Source organism: Macrobrachium nipponense, chromosome 23, assembly GCF_015104395.2.
Source record: "Macrobrachium nipponense isolate FS-2020 chromosome 23, ASM1510439v2, whole genome shotgun sequence".
Taxonomy (NCBI): domain Eukaryota; kingdom Metazoa; phylum Arthropoda; class Malacostraca; order Decapoda; family Palaemonidae; genus Macrobrachium; species Macrobrachium nipponense.
In genome coordinates this window covers 23,211,145-23,237,787 of record NC_061090.1, presented here as the reverse complement: position 1 = coordinate 23,237,787, position 26,643 = coordinate 23,211,145, and the positions used below count along the sequence as shown (strand labels likewise).

General features: G+C 41.8%; 1 protein-coding gene across 1 annotated transcript in view; it reads right to left on the bottom strand.

Annotated features, from left to right (window-relative positions):
* Positions 1–26,643, bottom strand: part of LOC135197283 (protein transport protein Sec31A-like) — a 178,742-nt gene that overhangs the window by 71,122 nt on the left and 80,977 nt on the right. Inside the window, 17 exon segments of the mRNA XM_064224415.1 lie at positions 1,359–1,371; positions 1,799–1,885; positions 2,281–2,424; positions 3,182–3,352; positions 3,924–4,069; positions 4,704–4,875; positions 5,133–5,360; positions 11,845–11,919; positions 12,988–13,029; positions 20,402–20,617; positions 20,797–20,973; positions 21,180–21,311; positions 21,531–21,723; positions 22,209–22,420; positions 23,372–23,474; positions 23,768–23,898; positions 24,141–24,336. Of these exon segments, the coding sequence (XP_064080485.1) occupies positions 1,359–1,371; positions 1,799–1,885; positions 2,281–2,424; positions 3,182–3,352; positions 3,924–4,069; positions 4,704–4,875; positions 5,133–5,360; positions 11,845–11,919; positions 12,988–13,029; positions 20,402–20,617; positions 20,797–20,973; positions 21,180–21,311; positions 21,531–21,723; positions 22,209–22,420; positions 23,372–23,474; positions 23,768–23,898; positions 24,141–24,336 (2,438 nt within the window).

Here is a 26,643-nt window from a genome sequence, read left to right as displayed (position 1 = left end):
TTTGCAATAACAAATAGGGCAACTAGACTAATACATCTTTAATCTAACCTCATTTTTTAATCCAAATGGCTCTGAATACTTAATAAACTAATTCAGTTAGACGATACAAAAAACAAAGCAGTAGATTATGTTGATAGTTTATTTGTTTTTCATTTATCTTTCTTAGTTTGTTTCGGAATTTCATGTTTTTCAAAGTGAAATCAGCGAACCAGTAGATTTATACTTCTCTGAGCAGTAGCCTAATCAAATTTCCTAGGCATAACTACTGTAATAACTAGCAATTTCAACTCTGTGTAAAAATATCCCTTACTGTGGTATGTGAATATAAAACACTGTATGTACTTTAACAAAGTCTTAAAAAGGGGTGCAATAAATTCAACAGAATGCACAACTGACACAAACATAACTGTTCCACACATGCCAACCGGAGTCATGCAATTTTTGTTCACTATATGAGGCCCTAATATTTTGAGTTTGTAGACTCCATTTACCTAATTTATTCCACTTCTAGGTACAAAAATGGAAGAAATTTTACTCAAATTTCATTTCTATTGCTTTCATGATCTGAAGTCTATGCCAAAACATGTTTAATTTCAAGGATTATATTCCTAGCATTATTCATAGACTAAGCATACATGACAAGTCGCTAGATAAAATCACAATAGTACGTATTAGTAGTACGTATATAAAATATTAACACCTAAGCAATTACGTATTTCATGTTTTACTCATGAACACTACTTATTTTCAATGCTCTTTCAAGTTCAGATTACCTGGACTAATAACTACTTTCATATACAAAAGGAATTATTATTCATACAAGAAATGATCAACATACGTATTGAGAAATGTATACATGGACACAGATTAATGGATAGAATGTTTACAAGAGATTGGTAAATTGAATGTAAATAGCGAGCATCAAATATCCTGAGTGTATGTGTTAATCAGCATGTAAGCAGACCTTAAAATTCTGAGGTTTAATACTTGTTTAACCCAATAATGGACAGATGCATTAACCAGATAAAATAAGGCAGCAAAAAGTCCAACTGACTTTTTTACTATCATGGTCTAATCTCCCATTTGCTATGTACTAAGAACTTTATAATTAAGCTGTAAATGTTGACTTCTTTTATCTTTTAAAATAAGTGGTATACAATGACATTACAGATACAGAATTACACCCAAGTGTAAAGAAAAATGTTTCAGGGTAAATGCCAACATGGATATGTACAATTAAGTTTAAGAATATAACATTCCTTTAAATTCAGATACCAAGAAAGTGAGATAAGCTGGAGTCAACAAGCTCAAGTTTCAGTCCCCTCTTTTGGAATCAAATACTAATAATCATCACATACTGCCAAACAATACCTAGAACAAAACATGTCATTTGAGCTAAAATTGTTCATCAAAAATAAACTGAAAAGAAAATAGCATGCATTTTTCTTTTTCTCTGCCCAAAATTAATGAAAACTAACAAAACAGCTAATATATCTAACTGTACATTTAAGGGTATTCTATATTGAAGGATCAAGGGTAGCTAACATCAAAATTATTTTTATCATTAGTCGACTCAACAGAAGTTACCCCTCAGTTAATAAATAAAGCCTTGATCTATTGGGACCTCCTCTATTTTCAAAACAAATCCAATGAAAGTTGATGTTCCCTACACTTACAAAAACTAACCAAAGAGGTTTAATGTATTTGCTAATCTATAAAACTCAAAAAATATCATAATCAATAATGGAAAGCAATAGGACACTTCTAATAAAAAGCTAGCAAATCAAATACAGTATACCTGCACTGGTGGTGGATGATATGTCTCATACTGGGGTGCCAAAGGTGGACCACCATACATGGGACTGGTGGTACCCCAACCTTCACGCTTCAAGTCACAAGGAAGAACAAATAAGCAAGATGCATTGCAATACATGTACAACCAGGAAATATCAATTAAGATTAAATTACCCAACAGGCTACTGAACATTTCAAGCAACCATGCTGTACTCAAACACCCTTAAAAGGTTACATTTGGAATTCTGAACCAAATTATAAATGTCCAGCCTAAGTTGGTTTACAAAAATGCCCAAGGGTTCTCAATTCCCCGGTAACAACTAGAGAGCACTGATTATGTGGTACAGCAGACATCTTACCAAGAGCACCAAACAGTGCTTTTCACTTGAAGTATACCAAAATTACAAGCTACTTTTTAAAATAATTTTCCTGCATAAAAAAATCAACACTATACAAGGTAGTATGAACTGGACTAGCCAGCCTTACCTGCTGTTGCTGATAGGGAGTTGATGATCGCCTAGCACTCAGTGATGAAGTACTAGGTTTACGAGCATGTTGCTGTTGCTGTGCAGCACCAGTAGCATATCCAAGAGCTCTGTAAAGACGTTCACGAAGTTCAACCATTTCACCCTGCAAAAAAATATATGAATAGATAATTATTTACATAAATACAAAACTTACCATTATTTTTACAGGAAACAAAATTCTAGGCAATCAAGCTTGAAGGAGAGGTTTCCAAAGAGGGATGTGTCATCCTTTAAAAGCTTTATTTAGATTTAATTAAACGAAGGCTCAATAATTACAGAAGTCATAAGAATACAGTGTGGTATCCAAAAATACCAAATTTGTAACTAATTTGTATTTTTCATAACTAACAAACCTGAGGTCTTAACATTAGGATTTCTCCCAACTTTCAACAAACACAAAATGAATGGATTATGTAATGACACTGAGTAACCCAGCAAGAAAAAACTTCAACTCTACAGATATAGTACCCAACTGAAGAATTCTACCACTAAACATTTAAGGAAATTCACAAATAATAACTCCAGGTAAGGTGGTATACCCAGTTATCGACAGGGGTTCAGTTTCGACGGTTTGATATTAAGTGAAAATTACAGATAACCAAAAATCAGCAATTTTTGGCGCTTATCAGAGCGAAAACTGGACTTTGGCGCTGATAACCAGTTAATGGCGCCTCTATTAGGTATATATCAGTGCCAATACTCTGCTATCAGCGCCAATACCCGGAAATCGGAGAATTTCGTTGCCGAAAGTAGCTGAAAATCTGGAATTTTCAGCACTAGGCAAGCCCCATGAAACCGGATCGTTGATAACTGAGGCCGCCAACAACTGGGGGACTGCTTACTTGAAAATTAAAACTAACCTGTGTTGCGGAGTTCAAATAGGAGACTGCCGTGTTAAGAGTTCCCTGAGCAGCAAGGAGAGAGGCATACTGACATAACAATGAGCTTACAGTGTTACCCTCGCTCAAATTAGCTGTTTGACCAGCAGCTGACAGAGACCGCTGCAGAACCATGATCACTTCCACCAAGTCCTTCAAATGAAACAATAATTGTGACATGAAAAAAAAATTCCACACCAGTAAACTAGAGCTCTAAAAAAATATATACTAAAATACCCTGATCTCTACAATGTTAAAAAACTTCAATTTAATCATGGTATATTTATCAAACACCACCTCCAAAACATTACAAGTAGTACCTCGACAATTGTGGAAAAACGTATTAAGTAAAGCATCATTACATCAGCAAAGGCAACACATCATTTTTTATATGTTTTATTTAATTAAAATGAGATTCTTACCTTTAAAATATAGCAAAAAATCACAGAATATAACTTTACTTGTACAGAAAGTAAAAAGTGAGCAAATCTACAGCATTCAAAATAATGTGCTTTTGTCTAGTTTAAATGATAAAGTAGTGGTGTATTTTAAATTACTTGTAACTTAACTATCTCCACTATCTAATAACCACACTCTAAAATAAACAGCAAAAGGCTGGAGTTCAAGTGTCACTATTTTCTGTAAGCCCATATCATTATCATAGAAATGAATTAAATGCATCTTTTTTTCAGTCACATAAGGTTAGAAAAACAAAGTACTGTACCTGCAAATCTGCTGGTTTTGTGCTGGGTCGCAGTTTCAACCAACAGGCAGCAAACTTATCTAGACTTCCAGCCATTACATAACATATTACAGCTGATGGCAAACAATCAGGATTCCCTTCTGCTTCTAAACGTTCTCCAAGAGTCTCTGAATATTAAACAGAATTGACAAATTTTTAATAAATTTGAATTTTTCATAGCTGACATTATTATTATTAATAGGGCTTAGTTTTTCCAGACCTCTGTGTCTCAAGTAGACTCTTCTCGGGCTGGTTTAACAAAGCTTCAACCTTAACAATAGGATAAATCTTAGCGTGCCAGCTGGAAACCGGTTTAAACAACCAAAGATCACCTCCAGGAATGTTGAGTCGCAAACTGTCCAACATAAATGACAATCTTGCAAAAATTAATCAGAAAAATTTTTCCAATATAAATGAAAATCTTGCAAAAAATTATAAAAAATTTAGGAACCTTGTTATAGCATATGGAACCTAAACAAAATTATTCTTATAACTTGCATGGTACTTTATCAATAGTCTCTCTCTCTCTCTCTCTCTCTCTCTCTCTCTCTCTCTCTCTCTCTCTCTCTCTCTCTCTCTCTCTCTCTCTCTCATGCTAAATTTCAAGGAACTGATCTGTATAACATCCCACTTCCTTCAAGTTTAATAATAAAATCTTCAGCACATCTATAAAAACCTGGATATTTCACACTTGAAACATATCACCTGTATAGAAAAACATGGCCCTGAAAATTACTTTTAAAACACAGTATTGGTAGTTACCTGCTAAGCCTGGGAAGGTTTGATCATCTGAGTAAGTGAGAAGAGCAGTCAGAGCCTCTTTCCAATGTGCAATGTTGCAACTACTTGCGATACTTGTCAAATCTCCTTGAACTATTGCACTGATTGTGGGAGCTACATTACACTCGATCCCACTCAGAACTAAGTCTCGAGTCTGCGGACAATGAAAAAAATTAGTAAGGAATAATGAAAAATGAATTAAAAGCTTAAAAGAAAGAATCCCAAATCTGATTATCATTTAAAGAAGTAAAAACAAAATAATACATACTTACAATGTAAAGAGCATTTGATGATACCACTTTTATAAATTATTCTCCATATTTGCAAGAGATACTGTTGCACCACTAAGTATTCCATAGGAATATCATGTGAGACAAAATGGAATGAAATCCAAGGTAAAATAACCCTTACTTTTGCAAATAAGTCAGGTCCAGCATGAGCAGCTAGGCTGAGTGCATGAGGATACAACTTTCGCTTTACACACAAATCAACAGCCGACTCTAAATCGCCTATAAGGAGAGCTTGAGTAAGAAGGCCTTGACTGTTTTCTCCTACTTCTGTGGGATCCAAACACATCTTCTGCACAACAGGTTCAGGGTCAGGCTCTGGCGTAGCCTGAACCTCAGGTTCCACAACCTGCTAAGTTTAAAGAACATTTTACTTTCCAACACAACTTTAATTTTAAAAATAAAGTCAAATTACTTATACATGCCCAAAACAATAAAAATGAAATTTTCATTATTAAAATGAAGTTTTATTGTATACTTACCGAACAATTATAGAGCCGTGATTTCCACGAGCGGCAGGATACTAAATTCAAATTTAGCGCGTCGCGTCCGCCAACACTGGTGGTGATGACGTCATCTCCCTCCACTCGCGGGAGAACCAGGTACAACTGCCCAGGTGAATCCAATTCTTTCTGCCCGTCCGTCCACCTAAGGGGAGGAGGGTGGGTATAATCATAATTGTTCGGTAAGTATACAATAAAACTTCATTTTAATAATGAAAATTTCATTTTTATTGTAGTGTCTTACCGAACAATTATAGAGCTGATTACACATTTATGGGAAGGTGGGATTCAGTGGACACATAGTATTTTTAAATGGTTACATTTATTGCAATACCAGTAAACACTCAAGGTGTCTGTTGTACCTTACCTTGTAAGAGAGCTACAGCAGACTGTTACTGCCTCTGGTCGGTGCTCTTCTTACTATTGTAGAGGAATTGGAATTTGACCAAAGTTAGCCTCTACAGGAGTGGAATCCTTCCGTAGTTCAAGCGAGTCAAGGCTGACTGACGGAGGATAGTAACAACAAAGATTGCCCTTGCCCTGGGCTAAGACCAGAAATTCAATCATACAAAACATTTGTCACCAACACCAGATTTAAAAACATATATACCCAACCATTGTAAAATCTGACCTAACAGACTGGTGAGTATCCCAGGTACTCAGTACCCCCAGCTTCCCTTGAACTCGACAACCTATTCAAGGTGAAAAGTTAGCATAGAGGTGACGACCCCTGTGCCGTTTCTCCCAACACCATGCCAGAAACCGCCACCGGACCTAACGTTTTACAATTCTTCCTCGAAAACCGTTTCTATCTCTTTGAGATAATGACTCGCAAAAACCGAATTCGATCTCCAGAACGTGCTCTGAAGAATCGAAGCTAAAGATAAATTCTTTCTGAATGCTAAAGAAGTTGCCACTGCTCTAACCTCTGAGCTTTAACTCTCAGAACGGAAAGATTGTCGTTCTCGGACTGCGAGTGAGCTTCCCTGATAAGCTCTCTAATAAAGAACGATATAGCATTCTTAGAAAGAGGACGAGAGGGATTTTGAACCGAGGTCCAGAGCTTAGAAGATTGTCCTCTGATACCCTTAGTGGCAAACAGATACTGCTTAATAGCCCTGACTGGACATAAGAGCCTTTCTTCCTCCTTCATGTCCAACCAAATCAGATAAGTTCCTTACCACAAAACTCCTCGGCCAAGGATTAGAAGGATTCTCATTTTTGGCTAGAAAGGTCAAAGATACCGAAAATACAGCATTGCCTTGAGAGAAACCGACTCTTTTGTCTATAGCGTGCAATTCGCTGACACGCTTAGCAGAAGCTAGTGCAATAAGAAAGAGTGCCTTCTTAGTCAAGTTCCTGAGTGAAGCCGACTTCAAAGGCTCAAACGGTGGCCCCATGAGGAACTTAAGCACCACATCTAAGTTCCAAGCCACTGTATCTTGCGGGAGCTTAGTGGTTTCGAAAGACCTAATGAGGTCCGACAGATCTGAATTGGAGGAAATATCCAAACCTCGATGTCGAAAAACCGAAGAGAGCATGGCTCTATATCCTCTGATCGTCGAAGGAGCCAGTTTCTTAGAGTTCCTAAGAATAGAAGAAAATCTGCTATTTCTGTTAAAGAGGTCGCAGAAGTAGAGACTTTAGCACTTCTACACCACTCTCTGAAGATTCTCCACTTCCCTTGATAGAGTTTGTTAGAAGACTCTCTCCTACAACGAGCGATAGCTTCTGCAGCTCTTCTTGAAAATCCTTTCGCTCTGACAAGATTCCGGACAGTCTGAACCCTGTCAGAGCTAGAGCGGACAAGTTTTGGTGGAACCTCTTGAAGTGAGGTTGTTTGAGAAGCCACTTCTCTGGAGGAAGAAGTCTGGGAAGTCTACTAACAACTGGAGAAGGTCCGGGAACCACTCTTTCCTGGGCCAAAAGGGAGCGATTAACGTTAGCGTTACATTGCTGTGCGACATGAACTTGTTCAGCACCTCTATTATTAGACCGAACGGAGGGAATGCATAAGCTTCCAGACCCGACCAATCCAACAGCATTGCGTCCACCGACCAAGCTAGAGGATCTGGGACTGGAGAACAAAAGAGAGGAAGACGGTTGTTCCTCGATGTCGCGAACAGGTCTATTGACGGTCGTCCCCCAAAGGCGCCAAAGTTTCTGACAAATCTTGTTGTCCAAAGTCCACTCCAGAGGTAACACTTGCTGTTGACGACTTAACTCGTCCGCCAGGACGTTCATCTTCTCCCGGAACAAATCTCGGGACTAGCTGAACCTTCGCTTCGTTTGACCACAGGAGGAGATCCTTGGCTACTTCGTACAGAGAGAAAGACTGAGTCCCCCCCTGTTTCCGCACGTACGAGAGAGCCGTGGAGTTGTCGGAATGCACTGCCACTACTCGGCCTTCTACTAAGCTCCGAAACTGTCTGAGCCCTAAGAAAATTGCTAACAGTTCCTTACATTTATGTGGAACTTCTTCTCCTTCTCCGACCAAGCTCCTGAAGTCCGTTGATTTCCCAGTAGGGCTCCCCAACCTGTGTCCGATGCGTCGGAAAAGAACTGTAGGTTCGGGAGGATGGGTCGTAAATCTAACCCTTCTTCCAACCTTGCTCGAGAGAGCCACCACCTTAGGTCCTCTTTTATTTGATCTGTGACAGGAAAGGGTAAAATGGCGATGTCTTGGTTGTTGTTTTCCTTCCTGCACCAAGAGGCTCTCAGGAAAAACTGCAGAGGTCTCATGTGCAGTCTTCCCAACGTCACAAATTTCTCCACTGACGTCAATTTGCCCAGGAGCCTCATCCACTGATTGGCAGAAACTTACCTTTTTGTCCAAGAACTCCTGAACTGTCTCCAGACAGCCTTGAACCCTCTTCGGGGACAGAAAAGCCCGAAAAACTTGAGCATTCAGAGTCATCCCCAAATAAAGGATGCTCTGAGATGGAACCACTGGGACTTCTGTTTGTTGACCAGAATTCCTAACTTTCTGGCAAGATCCAGAGTTGTTCCAAGGTCCTTCATGCACCGACTCTCTGATTCCGACCGGAGAAGCCAATCGTCCAGATAGAGGGAGATTCTTACTCCTAATATGTGTAGCCAGCTTCCTATCGGGGATAGAACCCTGGTGAAAACTTGAGGAGCGGTCGCTAGTCCGAAGCAAAGCGCCCGAAACTGAAACACCTTGCCTTCGAACATGAACCTCAGGTACTTCCGAGATTCGCGATGTATCGGAATGTGAAAATAAGCGTCTTGCATGTCCAGAGAGACCATCCAATCCCCCTGTCTGATGGACTCCAGAAAACCGACCCGAGTGGTCTCCATATGAAATTTTGTTTTCTGGACATGCAAGTTTCATGGGCGCTCACATCCAAAACCGGCCTCCAGCCCCCTGATGACTTGGGAACTACAAAAAAGGCGATTGTAAAAGCCTGGAGGAAAATCCCCTTCTATCTGTTCTATCGCTTCTTTGAGAACAAGCGCTTCCACTTCTGCGGCTAGCGCCAGAAATTTGTCTGAGCCCGGAGAGTATGCCTGGAATGGAATTGGCACAGGTGAGAGCGAGGGAGGTGAAACGAGAGGAATACGATAGCCGAACTTGAGTACTTGCACTACCCAGGCTTCTGCTCCTCTGTTTTCCCATTCCTCCCAAAACAGAGCCAGCCTGGCTCCCACTGGTGCATGAAGAACCGAGCTTTCATTTGGACGGTTTGTTAACCTTGGCGAGGCCTTAGACTGAGGTCGCAAATTCGATTTCGGCCGAAAGAAGCGCTTGGGTTTTCTCCCTCGAAAAGGCGCTTGGGCCAGAGGAGAAACCGAAGGAACAGTCTCCACAGGAGCTTTAGGTCTCTTAGTAGACTGTGCCAGTAAATCCGAAGTAGATTTCTTATCTAGCGCAGACGAAATTGACAACACTACATCGTCTGGAAAGAGGTTATCTTTCACAAAAGGAGCAAACAAGAGAGCAGACTTCTGTTGGGACGTAACCCTTTTAGAAGCAAAGGAGCACCAAAGTTGCCTTTTCTTAAGGGTACCAAAGGCGATGAGCGAAGCTAACTCATCACATCCATCCCTAATGGATTTGTCCGCACAGGACAGAACACCAATCCAATCCTCCGCTAACTCCTGGGAAAGAGAAGGACAGTCTTCGATCTTGGCCGCTAAAGCGCCAATAGTCCAATCAAGGAAGCTAAAGACTTCCAAAAGTTTAAATTGATTCTTTACAACGTGGTCCAACTCAGGCGCTGTAAAGAAAACTTTCGCTGCGGCGAAAGCAGATCTTCTAGAGGAGTCGATTAAACTGGAGAAGTCTCCCTGGGAGGAGGCAGAAACTCCAGAGAAGGAGCTTCCCCAGTTACATAAAACCTATACCTCTTACGAAGCAACTTAGAGGGAGGGTAAGCAAAAAGAAAAGCCTTCCCCTAAGTCTCTTTTCAGAGACATCCATTTCTCCGTCTCTTTCAACGAATGTCTAACCGCTTTAGATAGAACAAGTTTTGGGAGGAGAGGGTCTGAAGTTTTCCCTCTCATCAAAAAAAGTCGAAGTTGGGGAGCGCGGAGCCGCTTTCTCAAAATAATCTTGGAGATAAGATACCAGAAGAAATCTAAGGAGACGTGAATAACACGAGAGGTGATGTGAATCCTCCTCCTCTACTTCTTCTTCATTCTCCGATACCGCCGGGAACGAAGTAGACGGAACTACAACCGGATCTGAAGGTTTCGAACCACCCTTGGACTCATTCATCCAGTTGGTTAACATCTCTAACTGCTTGCGCAAAGGCGCCAGAGACGAATCAAAACAGTTAACGTAGGCTTGGAAGAGCCTAAATGTTCAGCAGAGGCGGAAAACTACTTGCGCCTCGCTCGGAGCCGCCGAAATTCGAGGCGAAACAGGCGCATCAGGCGTAACAGACGAAAAAGCGCCTAAAGAAGCACCCTTAGAACTGCTAGCTACAGCGCTAAAACCACAATCTCTACTAGTAGATGGAGCCGAAAAAGGGACAGATTGAGGCGACGAACAAGCCGCTAACGGCCGAGGCGCAACCCTACTCTCAGGCTCCTTATACCGCTTGACTGGAGGAGGCGAAGAATCGGCGCCTGAACGCCTCTTTAAGGGACGCGAAACGGGCGAATCTCGCCAAGAGCGCCGTGCGACCGGAGACGAATCGCTTGAATCATTTGAAAGGCGTCTGACCGCAACACCTTTCCAACGCTTAACCGAGCCCTGTTGAGGCGCAACAGGCTCAACAAGAGAGGCGCCTGTCTGTGGCAAATCCCGATCGACTCCCTTGGACTTCCGGTATGTCTTCTTCTCCCCGGTGCGGGGGAGCTGGACAGTGACCTTTGTCTAGGAGACCGTGTCAGGACAGACAGACGCACCCGCCTCAACTACACTCTTTACCTGAGGCCGCTTTCTCCAAAAACGTCTTAACTGAATTACCAAGTTGCAAAACCGTATTCGCTAGTACCGAAAATTTCTGATCTAACCTCGATTCCAGACTGGCAATGGTGTCGGAAGAAACTACACGGGAAGCCGGAGAAGTGGGATTAGTAGGAGGAATAGGAGGTGTAGTTAAAGGAGACATAACAATTTGAGGAGAAACAGAAGGAACAGATGCATCGCAAGACGAAGCAGAGCTAAGTCTACTTTCCCTAAGCGCTGCTTTCTTCTAATTCTGTCTTTAGCTAATTTCTCCGAGTTATGAACTAAAAAACTTCCATTGAGAGTCAGTCCAATCACTACTCTTGTTACATGTTCGATCTGCTGAACAAACCTGTCCCCTACACTTAACACATTTAGTGTGAGAAGCATACTCTAGCTTGGATGATCTAGTTTTTACATCCTGAGATGCAAAACCTAACTCCCGACGGACTAGAATCCGACATGGCAACGCCTAAATAAAAAGCAAAATAACAACAACGCCAAAAAAGAGTACTTCACCAATTCCGAAGATCAAATCCACAAGAAAAAAGCGAAGCAAAGTTATCCAACCGCACCGACCACCGATGTTTACCGGACGCCGGCAGGAAAAGAATTGGATTCACTGGGCAGTTGTACCTGGTTCTCCCGCGAGTGGAGGGAGATGACGTCATCACCACCAGTGTTGGCGACGCCGACGCGCTAAATTTGAATTTAGTATCCTGCCGCTCGTGGAAATCACTGGCTCTATAATTGTTCGGTAAGACACTACAATAAAAACATCATTTATTAACCATTTAATTGCACCTTGTATCACTTTAGAAACTACTGAGAAAATTTAAGAACCAGAAGAATTTTGAACTTAATGGGGTTTAAACAAAACTAATAATATAACAATAAAAATCTAATCAACGTACCTCAGCTTCAAATGACTGCGCTGAAGCTATCATTTCAAACTGCTCACTTGGGTCGAGAGAGCCAGTACTACCATCCTGCAAATCAAAATTTTATATGGAATTTAAAAAATGCAGACATAATCATACCATTCACACAACATTTACCAGCAGAATATTTCTGTATAAAACACTTAGATGTTAGGAGGACAACAACTTTATGTCATACCTACAACAGGATGAAAAAAAGAAAGAAAAAGAAGTTAGGTCGTTAAGTAGGGCACTTACTGGTTATTGTTAGAAATGTTCTACACACTGGCTAAATCTTGGAAACTTATCAAATTCTAAAATAAATCAAAGGCTATGGATGCAATAAAGGATAAATCTAATAAAGACAAGCAAGTAAGGAAGGACAATGATGGAAGTTTATTACGTAAATCCTATTTGAGAGACTAAAAAGGAGTTGAAAAAGCTGTAATCACATTATGTATTTCTATACAAAATGTGTAACACAGTATGGAAACATACTACACACTAAACTATGGAAACACGTGTTAACATATATCAAAAGGTTAACTAAAAATCTTCTTCCATTTCAACAAGGAAATTTTAGAAATTGTCTCTCAAAATTATCAAGCTATAATAAAATCACCTTATCAAGCACTACCCAGGTGAACTATCTAGTGATGTTCTCTAAGTAGGTCATTATAGCACAAGTATAATAAAAGGTTTGCACATTAAATGGACACAATTTCTCAAAATAAAAACTAAACTTCTCCTATAACAACTTCATAACCCCCCAACAAAAATAAAATTAAGCAAACACATTTTCCCTATCCTAATAAAAAATAATCAAGAAACGACATTAGATCTCACACATGCCAACAATTTATTTCCATTCATCTTGACACACTATTATTAAAAAAACAATTAAGTAAACAAATATCAAAATGTACAGAAAGACGGATAAGAAGCCAATCAATCTGGCATTAGTTATGAAACCAGTATATGTAACACCAGAAGACATGCATCTCACACTGGACTTGAAAAATGACAAATTTAGCGTTAAACTAAAAAAGAAAAACAAAAGCTTTTCTTTCAACAAGAAATTTCCAAGGTGTACAGGGTACTAAAACAAACTACAATGCATAGACCAGTAGTACTTACTGGAACAACCAACCACCCTTGGCTGTTTGTTTGCATTCTCCTCTGCTTGCAGGAAATGAAAAGATATTTAGTCTAGAAAAAACACAACTAACTACAGTCACAATAGAATGAAAACACAGTGCACTGCTAACAGAAATCATGTACGCATGAAGCAAAATGGAAGCACACCAAAATGAAGTATTTACTCTGATTGCAAATATAGCATGCATGAATAGACAAAACAGCAAAGCACAATAAGCATGAATGGCAATTACCCAATTGAAAAGAAAGCTTTGCAATAAGTACACAAAGAAAAAATATTACTATAATAACTTGTGATTCTTGTTAAACTTTTATTTTTTCACAGGCTGTTAATAAGCTGTCAAACTTTCTTCTTCTTTTCTTTTATTCCACTTTCCACCTCTTAGGAGCAAATTTTTAAGGGGATCCCTACCACTGTCTAGAAGTTTCTTATCCAGGTACTTTATAAAGACAACTTTTTTAGCAATATTTTGCTAGAGCAGACATGGTAACTTGGGAAGCTGGATAATGACCATGAATATTCACTGAGGTCTACCTTATGCACAGATGGAGATTTATGGCACTAGTTAACGTCCAGTAAACTACTTAAAAATACACGAAAACTAAATGTACTTTAAGATAATCACACAAAAAATTTAGTCCAAAATGCTGCGATAAACACCAAAAATATTCAAATCAGCTTCCAGATGCTAGCACGCTAGAGAACATTAACATAAGATGTTAATCAGCATAACTGTGTACCTCCCCATATTTATTTAAGCATTTATCAAAGAAAATAAATATGAATGTTATATCCTATCTATTCAAAGAACACAAATATTCAAGAGGTGATGCAGTAAAGTAAAATTTGTTCAGAAAACAGAAAGCAAAAAGTGACCTCTACAATTAAGAGGTTTTAGATTTTAGCTTAGTACATAAGTGCTCTGCTCAGTGAAGAGAGGTTTGCAGTATCTTGATATAATTAACAGCTTTATATTTAAGTAAACAACAAAGCACAGGAAGTTCTGTCAAAATAAAAATGATATTGTAATGATACAATTAAGTTTGTTCATACTTACCTGGCAGATATATATATAGCTGATAATTTCCGACACCGACAGAATTTAAAACTTACGACACACGTAGTGGGAGTCAGGTGGTTAGTACCCATTCCCGCCGCTGGGAGGCGGGTATCAGGAATCATTCCCATTTTCTATTCATAATTTTTATTTCCACTGTCTCCTGAGGAGGTGGGCGGGTAACTTAATTTATATATATCTGCCAGTAAGTAATGAACAAACTTAATTGTATCATTACAATATCATTTTGTTCATGCAACTTACCTGTCAGATATATATATAGCTGAATCCCACCTTTGGTGGTGGGAGAGACAGAATAGAGGATTTAGGAAACACATATGTGCAGATAATTGATATCTTGATTCCTTACCTGTTAGCATAGCTGGCTTCGTGATTACTGCCACGTAAGTCTGCTTGTGCTACTAGAGTTGCCAGCAAGGTAGAGACCTATGAAGCTGGTGCACTCCAGATGATCTGTCAACAGGGGCGAGACCACGACGTGACTAGACCATGGACCATACTAATGAGGGCAACGAGACAAAAATACCACCACCTGGCTTAGTTTACCAAAGGTATCCCACTTAACTAAACTAATGGAAGGGAGACCCGCCCCAGGCGGTCCCCACCCCACAACCATAAACACAAATTAAAAACCCCCTATCCCTAAAAGGATAGGATGAGTGTTACCTCCTGCCCCCAAACAGTGTCTGCAGCAATGTATGGTCCGAGGGAGAAGCAATTTTCGTATGTCACTTTCACCTCCCGCAGGGAGTGTGAAGCGAACACCGAATTGCTTCTCCAAAATGTGGCATTCAAAATATCTTTGAGAGCCATATTTTTGTGAAAGGCTACCGAAGTAGCAATAGCTCTCATCTCGTGAGCTTTTTACTTTCAGAAGCTTTAAATCACTGTCACTACACTTATTATGCGCTTCTTGAATCGTATTCCTGATGAAGAACGCCAGTGCGTTTTTCGACATAGGAAGATCAGGTTTCCTCACTGAACACCACAAATTGTCCGATGAACCTCTGCAAGCTTTAGTTCTCTGCAGATAGAACTTTAGAGCCCTGACAGGACACAGGAATCTCTCACGTTCGTTTCCAACTATATCTGACAACCCTTTGATTTCAAAGGACCTCGGCCACGGGTTGGAAGGATTCTCGTTCTTTGCTAAGAACATGGGACTTAAAGAACACACCGCACTACTTTCTGAAAAGCCAATCTGCTTGCTAATGGCCTGAATTTCGCCAACCCTCTTCGCCGTCGCCAGAGCGGTTAGGAAGATCGTTTTCTTCGTCAGATTCCTGATAGAAACTGAATGAAGCGGTTCGAAGTTACTCGACATCAAGTATTTGAGTACCACATCCAAGTTTCCACTCGTGGGTTTTACTTTAGGCTGGACTACCTTCCTAGTCTCGAACAAAAAACGATCTAATGAGATCATGAATGTCCTTATTATTAGACAAATCGAGTCCTCTGTGTCTAAAGACTACAGAAAGCACGCTCCTGTAGCCTTTAATAGTTGGAACAGCTAACTTCACTTCTTCCCTCAGATGAAGAAGGAAGTCAGCTATCTGGCTCACAGAGGTTGTGGTGGAGGAAATGCCCTTCTTCCTGCACCAGGATCTGAAGACAGCCCACTTCGATTGGTACATAGCGATCGAGAGGGCCTCCTTGCGGTGGCAATCGCCTTCGCCACAGTCTTGAAAAACCCCTCGCTCTGGCAACTTCTTGATAGTCTGAACGCAGTCAGACTCAGAGCGGGGAGGTTTTTGTGGTACCTCTCGAAGTGGGGCTGTCTGAGTAGATCTTTCCCTTAAGGGTAGAGCCCCTCGAAAGTCTACCATGAAGGACATCACCTCTGTGAACCAGTCGGCTGCCGGCCAGAAGGGGGCAATGAGTGTCATCCTCGCTCCTTCCGATGCCGCAAACTTCCTCATCACTTCCCCGAGGATCTTGAGCGGGGGAAAAGCGTATATGTCTAGGCCCGACCAACTCCAAAGTAGGGCGTCTACTGCGACTGCTCCCGGGTCCAGAACTGGGGAGCAATAGAGTTTGAAGTCTTCTCGTCCTGGGGACGTTGCGAAGACATCCACCTGTGGCATCCCCACAGGTTCCACAGCGACTGGCAAACCTCTTGGTGAAAAAAAGGGTCCACTCTGTCGGCAACAGCTGTCCTCGCCGACTGAGAAGGTCCGCCCGAACATTCTGTACTCCGGACACGAACCTGTCAGATCGTGACTTCTTGCGCTTTTGCCCACAAAAGGAGTTCCTTTGCGATGGCAAACAGAGAAGGCGAGTGAGTTCCCCCTTGATTTCTAGGTATGCCAGCGCTGTGGTGTTGTCCGAATTGATCTGAACGACTTTGCCGGATACTTCTTCCTGGAAAAACTGAGAGCCAGATATAAAGGCTGACAGCTCTTTCAGATTGATGTGCCAGGACACCTGTTCCCCTCTCCAGGTGCCCGACACTTCTTTCCCTCCTAGTGTTGCTCCCCAACCCGTGGACGACGCGTCGGAAAACAACACTAGGTCGGGGTTCCGAAGTTTGAGGGAGAGCCCTTCTGCGAGCTTCCGAGATCTGACCACCAACTTAGGTGATCCTTCACCTCTCTCGTTAAACACAAGATCGCCTCCAGATCTTGCTTGTTCTTCCAACTGTTGGCTAGGAAGAATTGAAGAGGTCTGAGGTGGAGCCTTCCCAGAGAAACAAACTTCTCCAGTGAGGAAATGGTCCCCAGCAAACTCATCCATTCCCTCACCGAGCATGTTTCCTTCCCCAGAAAGGTCGCCACTTTCTCCAAGCATTGAAGTTGTCGCCCCACTGGGGACGGAAAAGCCCGAAAAGCCACTGAGTCCATCTGAATCCCCAAGATAGACTAAAGATTGAGACGGAGTCAAATGCGACTTTTCGAGGTTTACCAGAAGCCCCAGGGACTTTGCCAACGTCATGGTCGTGTGCAGGTCCTCCAGACACCGTTCCCGCGATGAAGCTCGAATAAGCCCAGTCGTCTAGGTAGAGAGAGATCCGTATATTCTCCAAATGAAGCAGCCTTGCCACGTTCTTCATGAGAAATGGTGAAAACCATCGGCGCTGTGGTCAGACCGAAGCAAAGTGCCCTGAATTGGAATACCTTCCCCTTCAGGACAAATCGCAGGTATTTCCTTGATTGGGGATGGATGGGGACGTGAAAATACGCGTCTTGGAGGTCTAGTGAGACCATCCAATCCCCCGGTCTCAAAGCTGACAGCACCGATTGAGTCGTCTCCATCTTGAATTTCTTCTTTATCACGAAGAGATTTAGGCTGCTGACATCGAGGACGGGTCGCCACCCCCCCGAATGTTTCGGCACCAGGAACAGGCGGTTGTAAAACCCTGGCGATTCCAGGTCGAAGACCTGTTCCACCGCTTGCTTCTCGATCATTTGTTCCAGCAGATCGAAAAGCACTTTCTGCTTCTCTCCTCGATAAGAGGGAGACAAATCCTTTGGTGTTGAGGATAGCGGGGGCGACTTCAAGAACGGGATCCTGTACCCTTTCCTCACGACATCCAGCGACCAAGGGTCGGCATCTCTCTCTTCCCAGGCTTTCGCGAATCGAAGAAGCCTGGCTCCTACCGGCGTCTGAAGGACTTCCGAATCACTTCCTACTCTTTGACGGAGCAGGGGTTTTTCCTCTGGAAGAGCCTCTTCCTCGGAGGCTGCTTTCGAGGAAGGTCCAGCACGAAAGGGCTTCGATTTCTTGGCAAACGAAGCTCCAGAAGATGAAGCAGCTGCTGGCCTTCTAGAAGACTGAGCCAGAAGATCTTGCGTTGCCTTTTCCTGAAGGCTTGAAGCTATGTCCTTAAACCATAGCCTGGGGGAAGAGATGGTCTGAGAAAGGAGCGAAAAGCAAGTCCGCCTTTTGCGTTGGAGAGACGGATTTGGCCGTGAAATTACAAAGAGCGCTCTCTTCTTGAGATCCGCGAGCTAAAGTGCGTAGCCAACTCCTCAGAACCATCCCTGACGGCCTTGTCCATACAAGAAAGAACGCTGGACAGCTCCCCCAGACTAATAGTATCAGAACTCCTTGACCTGGCATCTAAAACTCCAAGACACCAGTCGAGAAAGTTGAAGACCTCTAGCGTCCTGAAGAGGCCTTTTAGGTGAAAGTCGAACTCGTTATGGGTCCAAGTGACTTTTGATGAAGACAGAAGGGCTCTTCTGGAGGCGTCTACGATGCTCCGAAGTCACCTTGAGCAGAGGCTGGTAGTTTAACGCCTATGTCTTCTCCTGTCTCATACCACATGCCTCCTTTACCGCAGAGTCTTGAAGGCGGTGGTTAAAGCTAAAGAGGACTTTCCTGACGCTTCCTCTTCTCCATCCACTCATGCAAATGGACTTTCCGGAACGCTTTTGCTTCGTGGAAATAAGCGACTTCTTCATTTTAATGAACCCCGATGTCTTCGTTGCCTTAAAAGAAGAAAATTGAGAAGGAGGAGTACGAGGGGCTTCCGGTTGAAAAGTTTCTCCGAACTCCGACTGTAGAAGACGCATCAAAACCTTTATAGTCCGATGAGACAGTAGCTGGTTGCTGTTCTTCTCTGCTTCTACTAAATCATCGCTAACTCCCTTCCTCAGAAACTGGAGAAGTAGGAGGAAACTCTGAAGAAAACTGACGAACAGGAAGGGTTCCTTCATCCACCTGAACTTGCATTGGTGAGGAACTGGTGTCTACCAGCCCGCGCTTGGCGTCCGAATCCACACGTTTGGCGCCGACGGGTGCGCGCTCGACATCTACCAACACGCTTGGCGTCCACTGGCGCGCACCGAGCGTCCACTAGTGCAGCTTGGCTTCCACTGGTGCGCGCCGCAGCGGTCCGTCAGTGCGGCTCGTGCCGCTCACTGGGTGCCGGTTTATTCAAAACAACAGGTGCGCGTTTGGCGGCACCTGAAGCGCGCTCCACTTGCACAGAAGCGCGCTCAGCGTCCACCACTCGCTTGCGAACACACGAAGACTTGCGAGCGGGAGATATTTCATCCTGAGAGGGACTGATCCTGTGAGCAGGAGAGCGGCGAGGGGACGCCTCCCTCCTCCTCCCAGGTACGGCCTCTTCCCGAGCTCTGGAGCGACTGTATCGCTGCACGAGCTAACTGAATCCAAGTCCGAAGACTCTCTACGCCTTTTCTGCGGCGGAAAAGCAGCGAACGCACTGTCAGGCGAAGATCGCAAAAGCGGAGAACTAGGACGTGAAGCGTCAACATTACGCGCCGTCCTTTTCAGCGGACGTGAAGCACCTTGAGAACTCCCCCACCCCTTTACGTGGGGATGAAGCCTCCGATGACGAAAAACACTCCTTGAGGAGACGTGCACGCACACGCTCCCTGGCAGTCTGGGGATTTTCATCAGTAACTGCCGAAGGCACGTCAGATCGGTGGGGGTTCCTTGTAACCCTCCTTCGGCTTTCGACATGCTCCCTCCCCAGGTCCTGGGAGTCAAGCAGAGGTCCAGGCCTAGAGGCGAAACGAGGCCGATCTGACGCACCCTCCACTACACAAGGGGTATCACTGCACTTTTGCACGTCACTTTTGCTCTCAAGAGCCAACACTTTCGATTCTAGATTACGAATCGATTCCAATATTAAGGATAAAGTATTACTCTCTACAGACACTGTTTCAGGGCCCGGAGGCAAAACTACAGGGTTAGGAGCATTAACAGAAGGAGGGTTAACAGGAGAAACATTAATTTCTTGCACGCCTGAAATACTCCTGGAGGAAGACCTCCTTAACCTATCCTTTTCAAGTTTCCTAAGATAGGTCTCATACGCCTTCCACTCAGAATCTGTTAGTCTTTCGCACTCCTTGCAACGGCTTTCATACACACATTCATGCTCCCTGCAACTCTTACATACCGTATGTGGGTCTACTGAAGCTTTCAGTAGCCTACCTCTACAATCAGTTCTAGAGCAGAACCTAGCGCTAGCTGTACTAGACCCTGACATATTATTCCAAGTAAAGTCCAAACCAAAATCAAATCAATCCACTAATAACGTGTGCCTAGCCACCGATCCAATCAATTAATCCAAAAAAGAACCAAAAGGGATACTCAAGTAGCAAAAAGTTTCCAAATCCAGACGGAGGTGCTGTAAACAGATGTTCACAACACCGGCGACAGAAAAATTATGAATAGAAAATGGGAATGATTCCTGATACCCGCCTCCCAGCGGCGGGAATGGGTACTAACCACCTGACTCCCACTACGTGTGTCGTAAGTTTTAAATTCTGTCGGTGTCGGAAATTATCAGCTATATATATATCTGACAGGTAAGTTGCATGAACAAAGTATGATATACTCACAGTGGTTGCAAGGCTTGCCATCTTATCAGCCAAATCTTCAGGACTCACTCCATTTTCTACAGGTGTTGGTGCAGCTGGTTTCAGCCTGCTTGACACCTGAGTCTTGGAATATCCCAATATCTCCATAAAATTGGCACGAGGAGACTGCCCAAAGTTTGCACCAATGGTCTGCCATAATTTTTCTTCAAAGTTTGCATTGGAAAAATTCCACAGTACCTGCAATATTTGCAAATTTGTAATCTATGTAACTTTGGGTAAAATTATTCTACAATATATTCAACAAAATATAGTGTAATTCTATAAAAGTATATACTAATTACAGTAACAGTTTATACAGTTTTAACAAAATTGAGAAATATTGTCTTTGAAAGCTTTTTCCTCATTTCAGAACTTACCTGATTTGATGTCTGAGCTGCATTTTGTGCTTTTGCATAACAAAACATATCTAATTGGCCTTGAGAAAGTGACTCTTCAAGCTGTCTGCTTCGCTCAATCAATTCGGGCTCCGTAACTACTTGGGATATTGCCACCCCACGTGTCTGACTGTTCCATGAAACTAATCGTCCACCAAACTGTTAGAAGCAGCATTACATTATATTTTAATTGTCCTGTTTGTAAAGAAATGCTAATTCATATCTTTAAATAAAGCAATTACATACAACTGAATGTTTTCAATACATGCAGGTATTATGAAAGAAAATTGAAAGCAGTGAACATTTGGATAGCCAGTAAAAATCTACTTCTGTTTAACCGATAATATCGTGAAATATAAACTCACACAGAATCGAGCGCCAGCAGGCTTAGGGAACCACTTAGGAGCATACTTCAACTGGATGGGCTGCGGAGATACACCTTGTGGTGCAACGGCAGGCATCTCCATTCCTGGAAATGAGTCTGCTATGGCCGAAAACTGCAAAAGTCATTTAAATATTAGAACAGGAATGAAAAATAAAAGGTTAAGACACTACATAATCTACTGCAAAACCTTCTCAAAGTATGTCTTGAATGTAAGTGAAAAATACTATACAATATGCTAGTAGTCCATTATTACAGAAAAAAAAAACATACAAGAGACAAAAACATATCATGACAATTCATTTTTCTTATACAATATGATGTAGAGACTAACCTTGTCAGTCTGGGTGGGTGGCAGGCCACCACCCAAAATTGAATATACACTAACATAGCCATCGACAGATGCCATAGCAACCAGAGATGGATCTCGCCCACACCAGTCCATGTCAAAACTCCACTGATTATACGAAGGAAACTCGCCCACTATTTCAGTACCGTTGGTCAAGTTTGGATTCCAAACATATATTCTACATAAGAGGAAGAAAAAGTAGTATATGGATTATTTACCATAAGAATACTTCCAGGGATGTTCTATATAACTGTGATAATTACAAAAACTGTTGTCTTCCCCTTAGTCTCACTAATATACAATTTTTTGGCTTATAATGAAGTATCCTCATTAAGGATGATTTACCATGATTGCTATAGGTAACAATAATTCCTCATAATTCAACTAGATGAAAATAATGACAATTATGCTATACGTATTAAAAGTTTGGTTACACTGCCTCACTAAAAAATTCAATTTAATTTTCAAGTCCTTGAAAAAATATTGGTAGATGAAATTTCATTTGTAACCATTGGAAATACTACTAGTATATAACTACAAAAACCTATACTACAGGCACACTACTGTATTAAATCAATCTAGTGTACAATATTTTTCAAACAGTTTTAAAGGAAATCTTAACCTGATGGGAAGAACCTTTAAAAAGAATTCTATAAAACTTACTTGTTATCTTTAGATGCTGTAATCAAAAGATTGTCATCCTGAGCACACCACATTGCCTTCAAGATGCCTCGCTGATGGCCTTGAAGAGTTTTGATTGGCTGGTTAGCATAACGTAAATCCCAAATCTGTGCCCATGGTGTGCTGTCATCATCACTTGCTAGTAACAACTGTGTAGCTACACTTGGGTTCCAACAAATACTTTTGGACTTCATCTAAAATAAAATGAGAAATTGTAAGGTGCAATCTATAGCTTTCAGGCAATTCTGGCTAAAAATATTTCCCATTTTATAGCAATGCACATAAAATTTACCTGTAAAATCTGTTGGCATAAACTGCCTTGTTAAAATAGTAGCTGTTGAAAATAGGTAAACTTTCATCATTAATAATGGGTTTCCATTACTTCTTCAACACTTTAAATTATGGAAACTTCAGCTTATCCACTCTTACAATCAATGTTGACCCCTTTTCTCTAGCTCCTTCAATATATCTGATTGTAATATTGGGGCTGATGATACAATGTTATCTGTAGTAAATGACAAATTTGTAATCAATTTGTATGATTCATAACTAACAAACCTTCAGTCTTAACATTAGGATAATACTAGCACCAAGCTGGAAAACTGGTAGAATTAATAAAAAAAACTTGTGTGATCCAGGGACTATTGGCATTTGTACCAGGTCACAGGGCATTGTAGTTCCCAGAATGTCCTGGGCCTCCTGTGACCTATCAGTTCCTTTCCTACCGCCTTTAAGACAGGACGTAATTACTTTCTATCTCTTTAAAGCCAATTTAGTTTTCCCGTTTCATTTCATAATTTTCCTTTTTTCTTTCTCTGGGGGATCTCAGTGTGGGTGTGTTCTGCTAGGTGTGTACAAGTTGTGAGATAGAGAATTTTGCTTTACCAAGGGAACTTTCTTCGGGATCTCACAAGAGACAAAGGAAATGCCCTGGAGTGAGTGGATTTCCTTGTTCAAGAATCTTAACAGCTGTGTTTATGGATTCAAAGGTGTTTTCTCATTCTTCACCATTAAAACTTGATTCATGAGAGTGATCATATTTATAAAGGACAAATTTCTTCACCTGGTTTGAAATCATGTTCATCCTAGCCAGTTCCATGAAATTCCTGGCGTTACTCGAAACAAAGAGCAAGGTAATTACTCACCCTCGATACAGTATCTGATATTGAAATGATAGAAGTTTGTTTCCTAAGATCCCACATAACACAATGGCCTGCATATGTCGATGCCAAGATATGGGCAACTTGTCTGAAAATGAACAAAAAAGATGTACTCAGTACACTAATCAAATAGTAGCACATAATTTGCTCCAAACTACAAAAAGTCACAACTTACAATTCCTAGATGATATCTGATAACTAACATAATAAAACTAAGTTGGCATATGCAATAAAGATTTAATATCATTGTTCTGAACAAATACACTTGGTAAATACAATTAATGCCTAATTACCACCTCAGTGTTACACAATTATACATCATTAAATGCAAAATAAATTTAACAGATTTCCCTGGATTATTGAACAGTTTCAAGGCCTCACCTGTTGAATGACACACAGCTGACATCAGCACTTATTGCTGGTCTTTTCCCTGGAGAATTTGGAGTATCTAATTTATTAATATCCCATACTGAAATTTCACACTCGGAAGATCCTGATGCAATAAGATTTTTCTGAAACAAATTAAAAATAGTGAAGTAATCCAGAATATTAGTAGCTGATGTTCATATCTAAAAAAAAAAAAAAAAAATACCCAACATAATGATGAAGTTATCAATGTAAAAATTATTAATGAAATTACACTCTCATCATTAATACATAAAATTCAACCACAGTGACTAGATATCAGCACTGGCTTTTAGTAAATTTAGAAATTGGTACTCATGAATAAATGGAACTTTATAATCAAGGTGACTAACCTGTAGGGGTTGGATGAAATGGAAAGGTAAAACTGACCAGAATGCAACCCTTCTGTTTTTCCCAGCAAATAATCTGCATCCCCTGCCAGCAATTTGGAAGCATCATAAACATAGATGGAAGCATTGTCACAGCCACCATAAATCAAGCCAGATGGCTTACCTTCTGCAACACTCCACTGCACGGAATAGAACCTGAAACACATGGAAGTTTTAAAGTCGAATAGTAGATGAGGCCCACCATTCTGCTATATAGTATCTAGTTCTGCAACCCTGAGAACCTGAGGAAATTTAGTACCATAATCCTTTAATACCCTAGTGGGGTTTACTGTACGTACAAAACTTTCTCCTGGGCATTTATACTAACAAATATTGAGGCCTCTTTCAATCAAAAGTGTCTGTAGTTCTGAATGACAACACACAAGTATCCAACTTCAAGAAAGCAATCACAATGAAAAATGTTATTGTCATGATACAATAAAGTTTGTTCATACTTACCTGGCAGATATAAATACAGCTGTATTCTCCGACGTCCGACAGAATTTCAAAACTCCCGGCACACGCAGTGGGTGGCCAGGTGGTTAGTACCCATTCCCGCCGCTGGGAGGCGGATATCAGGAACCATTCCCATTTTCTATTCAGATTTTTCATACCACTGTCCCCGGAGGGGAGGTGGGTACTTTAATTATATATATCTGCCAGGTAAGTATGAACAAACTTTATTATATCATGACAATAACATTTTGTTCATGAAACTTACCTGTCAGATATATATATAGCTGAATCCCACCATTGGAGGTGGGAAGGGACAGAATAGAAGGATTTTGGAAACACCTCAAGTGCAGATGATTGACATCTTGGTTCCTTACCTGTTAGCATAGCTGACTTCTTGATTACTGTCACCGAAGCCTGCTTTTGCTTTACTAGAGTTGCCAACAAGGTAGTGACCTGTGTAGTTGGTGCGCTCTAGATGATCTGTCAACGGGGAGCGTGACCACAATGTGACTAGACCATATTGACCATACTGTGAGGGGCAACGAAGCTAAAAACCACCACCTGACCTAACCTATCGAAGTTAGTCCCATAACTTCTAGGCTAAAGAAAGGGAAAGCGCCTCAAGCGACCAACCCTTCAACCATAAACCAACACCAAATTTAAAAGCACACCTATCCCTTTTCTAAAGGACAGGATTCGTGCTGCTCCCTGCCCCCAACAACATTTCTGCGGATATGTATGGTCCTAGCGACTCGCAGTTCTCATATGCCGTCTCCACATCCCGCAGGTAATGTGAAGCGAACACAGAGTTGCTTCGCCAAAAAGTAGCACTAATGATATCGTTAAGTGCCATACTCTTTTGAAATGCCATTGAAGTTGCAACAGCTCTCACTTCATGGGCTTTTATTTTCAAAAGTATCAGATCACCATCCGGGCAGGACGGATGGTGCTTCGTAAAAAGAATGCCAGTGCATTCTTCGACATAAAGTCGGGTATCTTAACAGAGCACCATAGATTTTCAGAAGGACCCCGACAATCTTTGGTCTTTTGCAAATAAAATTTGAGAGCCCTGACAGGGCACAGGACTCTCTCTGGCTCTTGTCCGATGAACTCTGCTAACCCCTTGATTTCAAAGATTTTTGGCCAGGGGTTAGATGGGTTCTCATTCTTAGCTAAGAAATTAGGATTCAGGGAGCACACTGCACTGTGTCCTCTGAAACCCACATATTTACTAATTGCTTGAATTTCACTAACCCTTTTTGCCGTGGCAAGAGCAGTTAGGAAAATCGCCTTTCTAGTAGTGTCTTTCAACGAGGCAGCATGCAGAGGTTCAAAGGGAGCCGACATCAAGAACCTTAGACTACATCAAGGTTCCATGATGGGACTTCGGTTGCAGTACTTTAGTTGTCTCAAACGATCTCAAAAGATCGTGAAGGTCTTTATCATTTGTCAGGTCTAACCCTCTGTGAGGAAGACAGCTGACAGCATACTCTTGTATCCTTTTTATTGTGGGCACTGCCAGTCTGTCCACATTTCTCAAATGCAGGAGAGAAAATCAAGCGATTTGGTTCACAGAGGTCGTGGAGGAGGAAATACCTTTCTTCCTACACCATCTCCTGAAGACAGCCAACTTCGACTAATAAACTGCTCGAGAGGAAGCTCTTCTCGCATTGGCAATAGCCTCTGCCACTGGTCTTGAAACCCTCTTCGCTCTGGGCCAACTTCTTGATAGTCTGAACGCAGTCAGACTCAGAGCGGAGAGGTTTCCGTGGTACCTCTCGAAGTGGGGCTGTTTGAGAAGATCTACTCTCTCTGGCAGGTTCTAGGGGAAGTCTACCAGAAGAGACATGACCTCCGTGAACCAATCGCTTGAGGGCCAAAAGGGGGCGATCAGAGTCATTCTCGCTCCTGGCGACGCCGCAAACTTCCTTGTTACCTCTCCTAAGAGTTTGAACGGGGGAAAGGCGTAAACGTCCATCCCCGTCCAGTTCCCATAGGATGGCATCT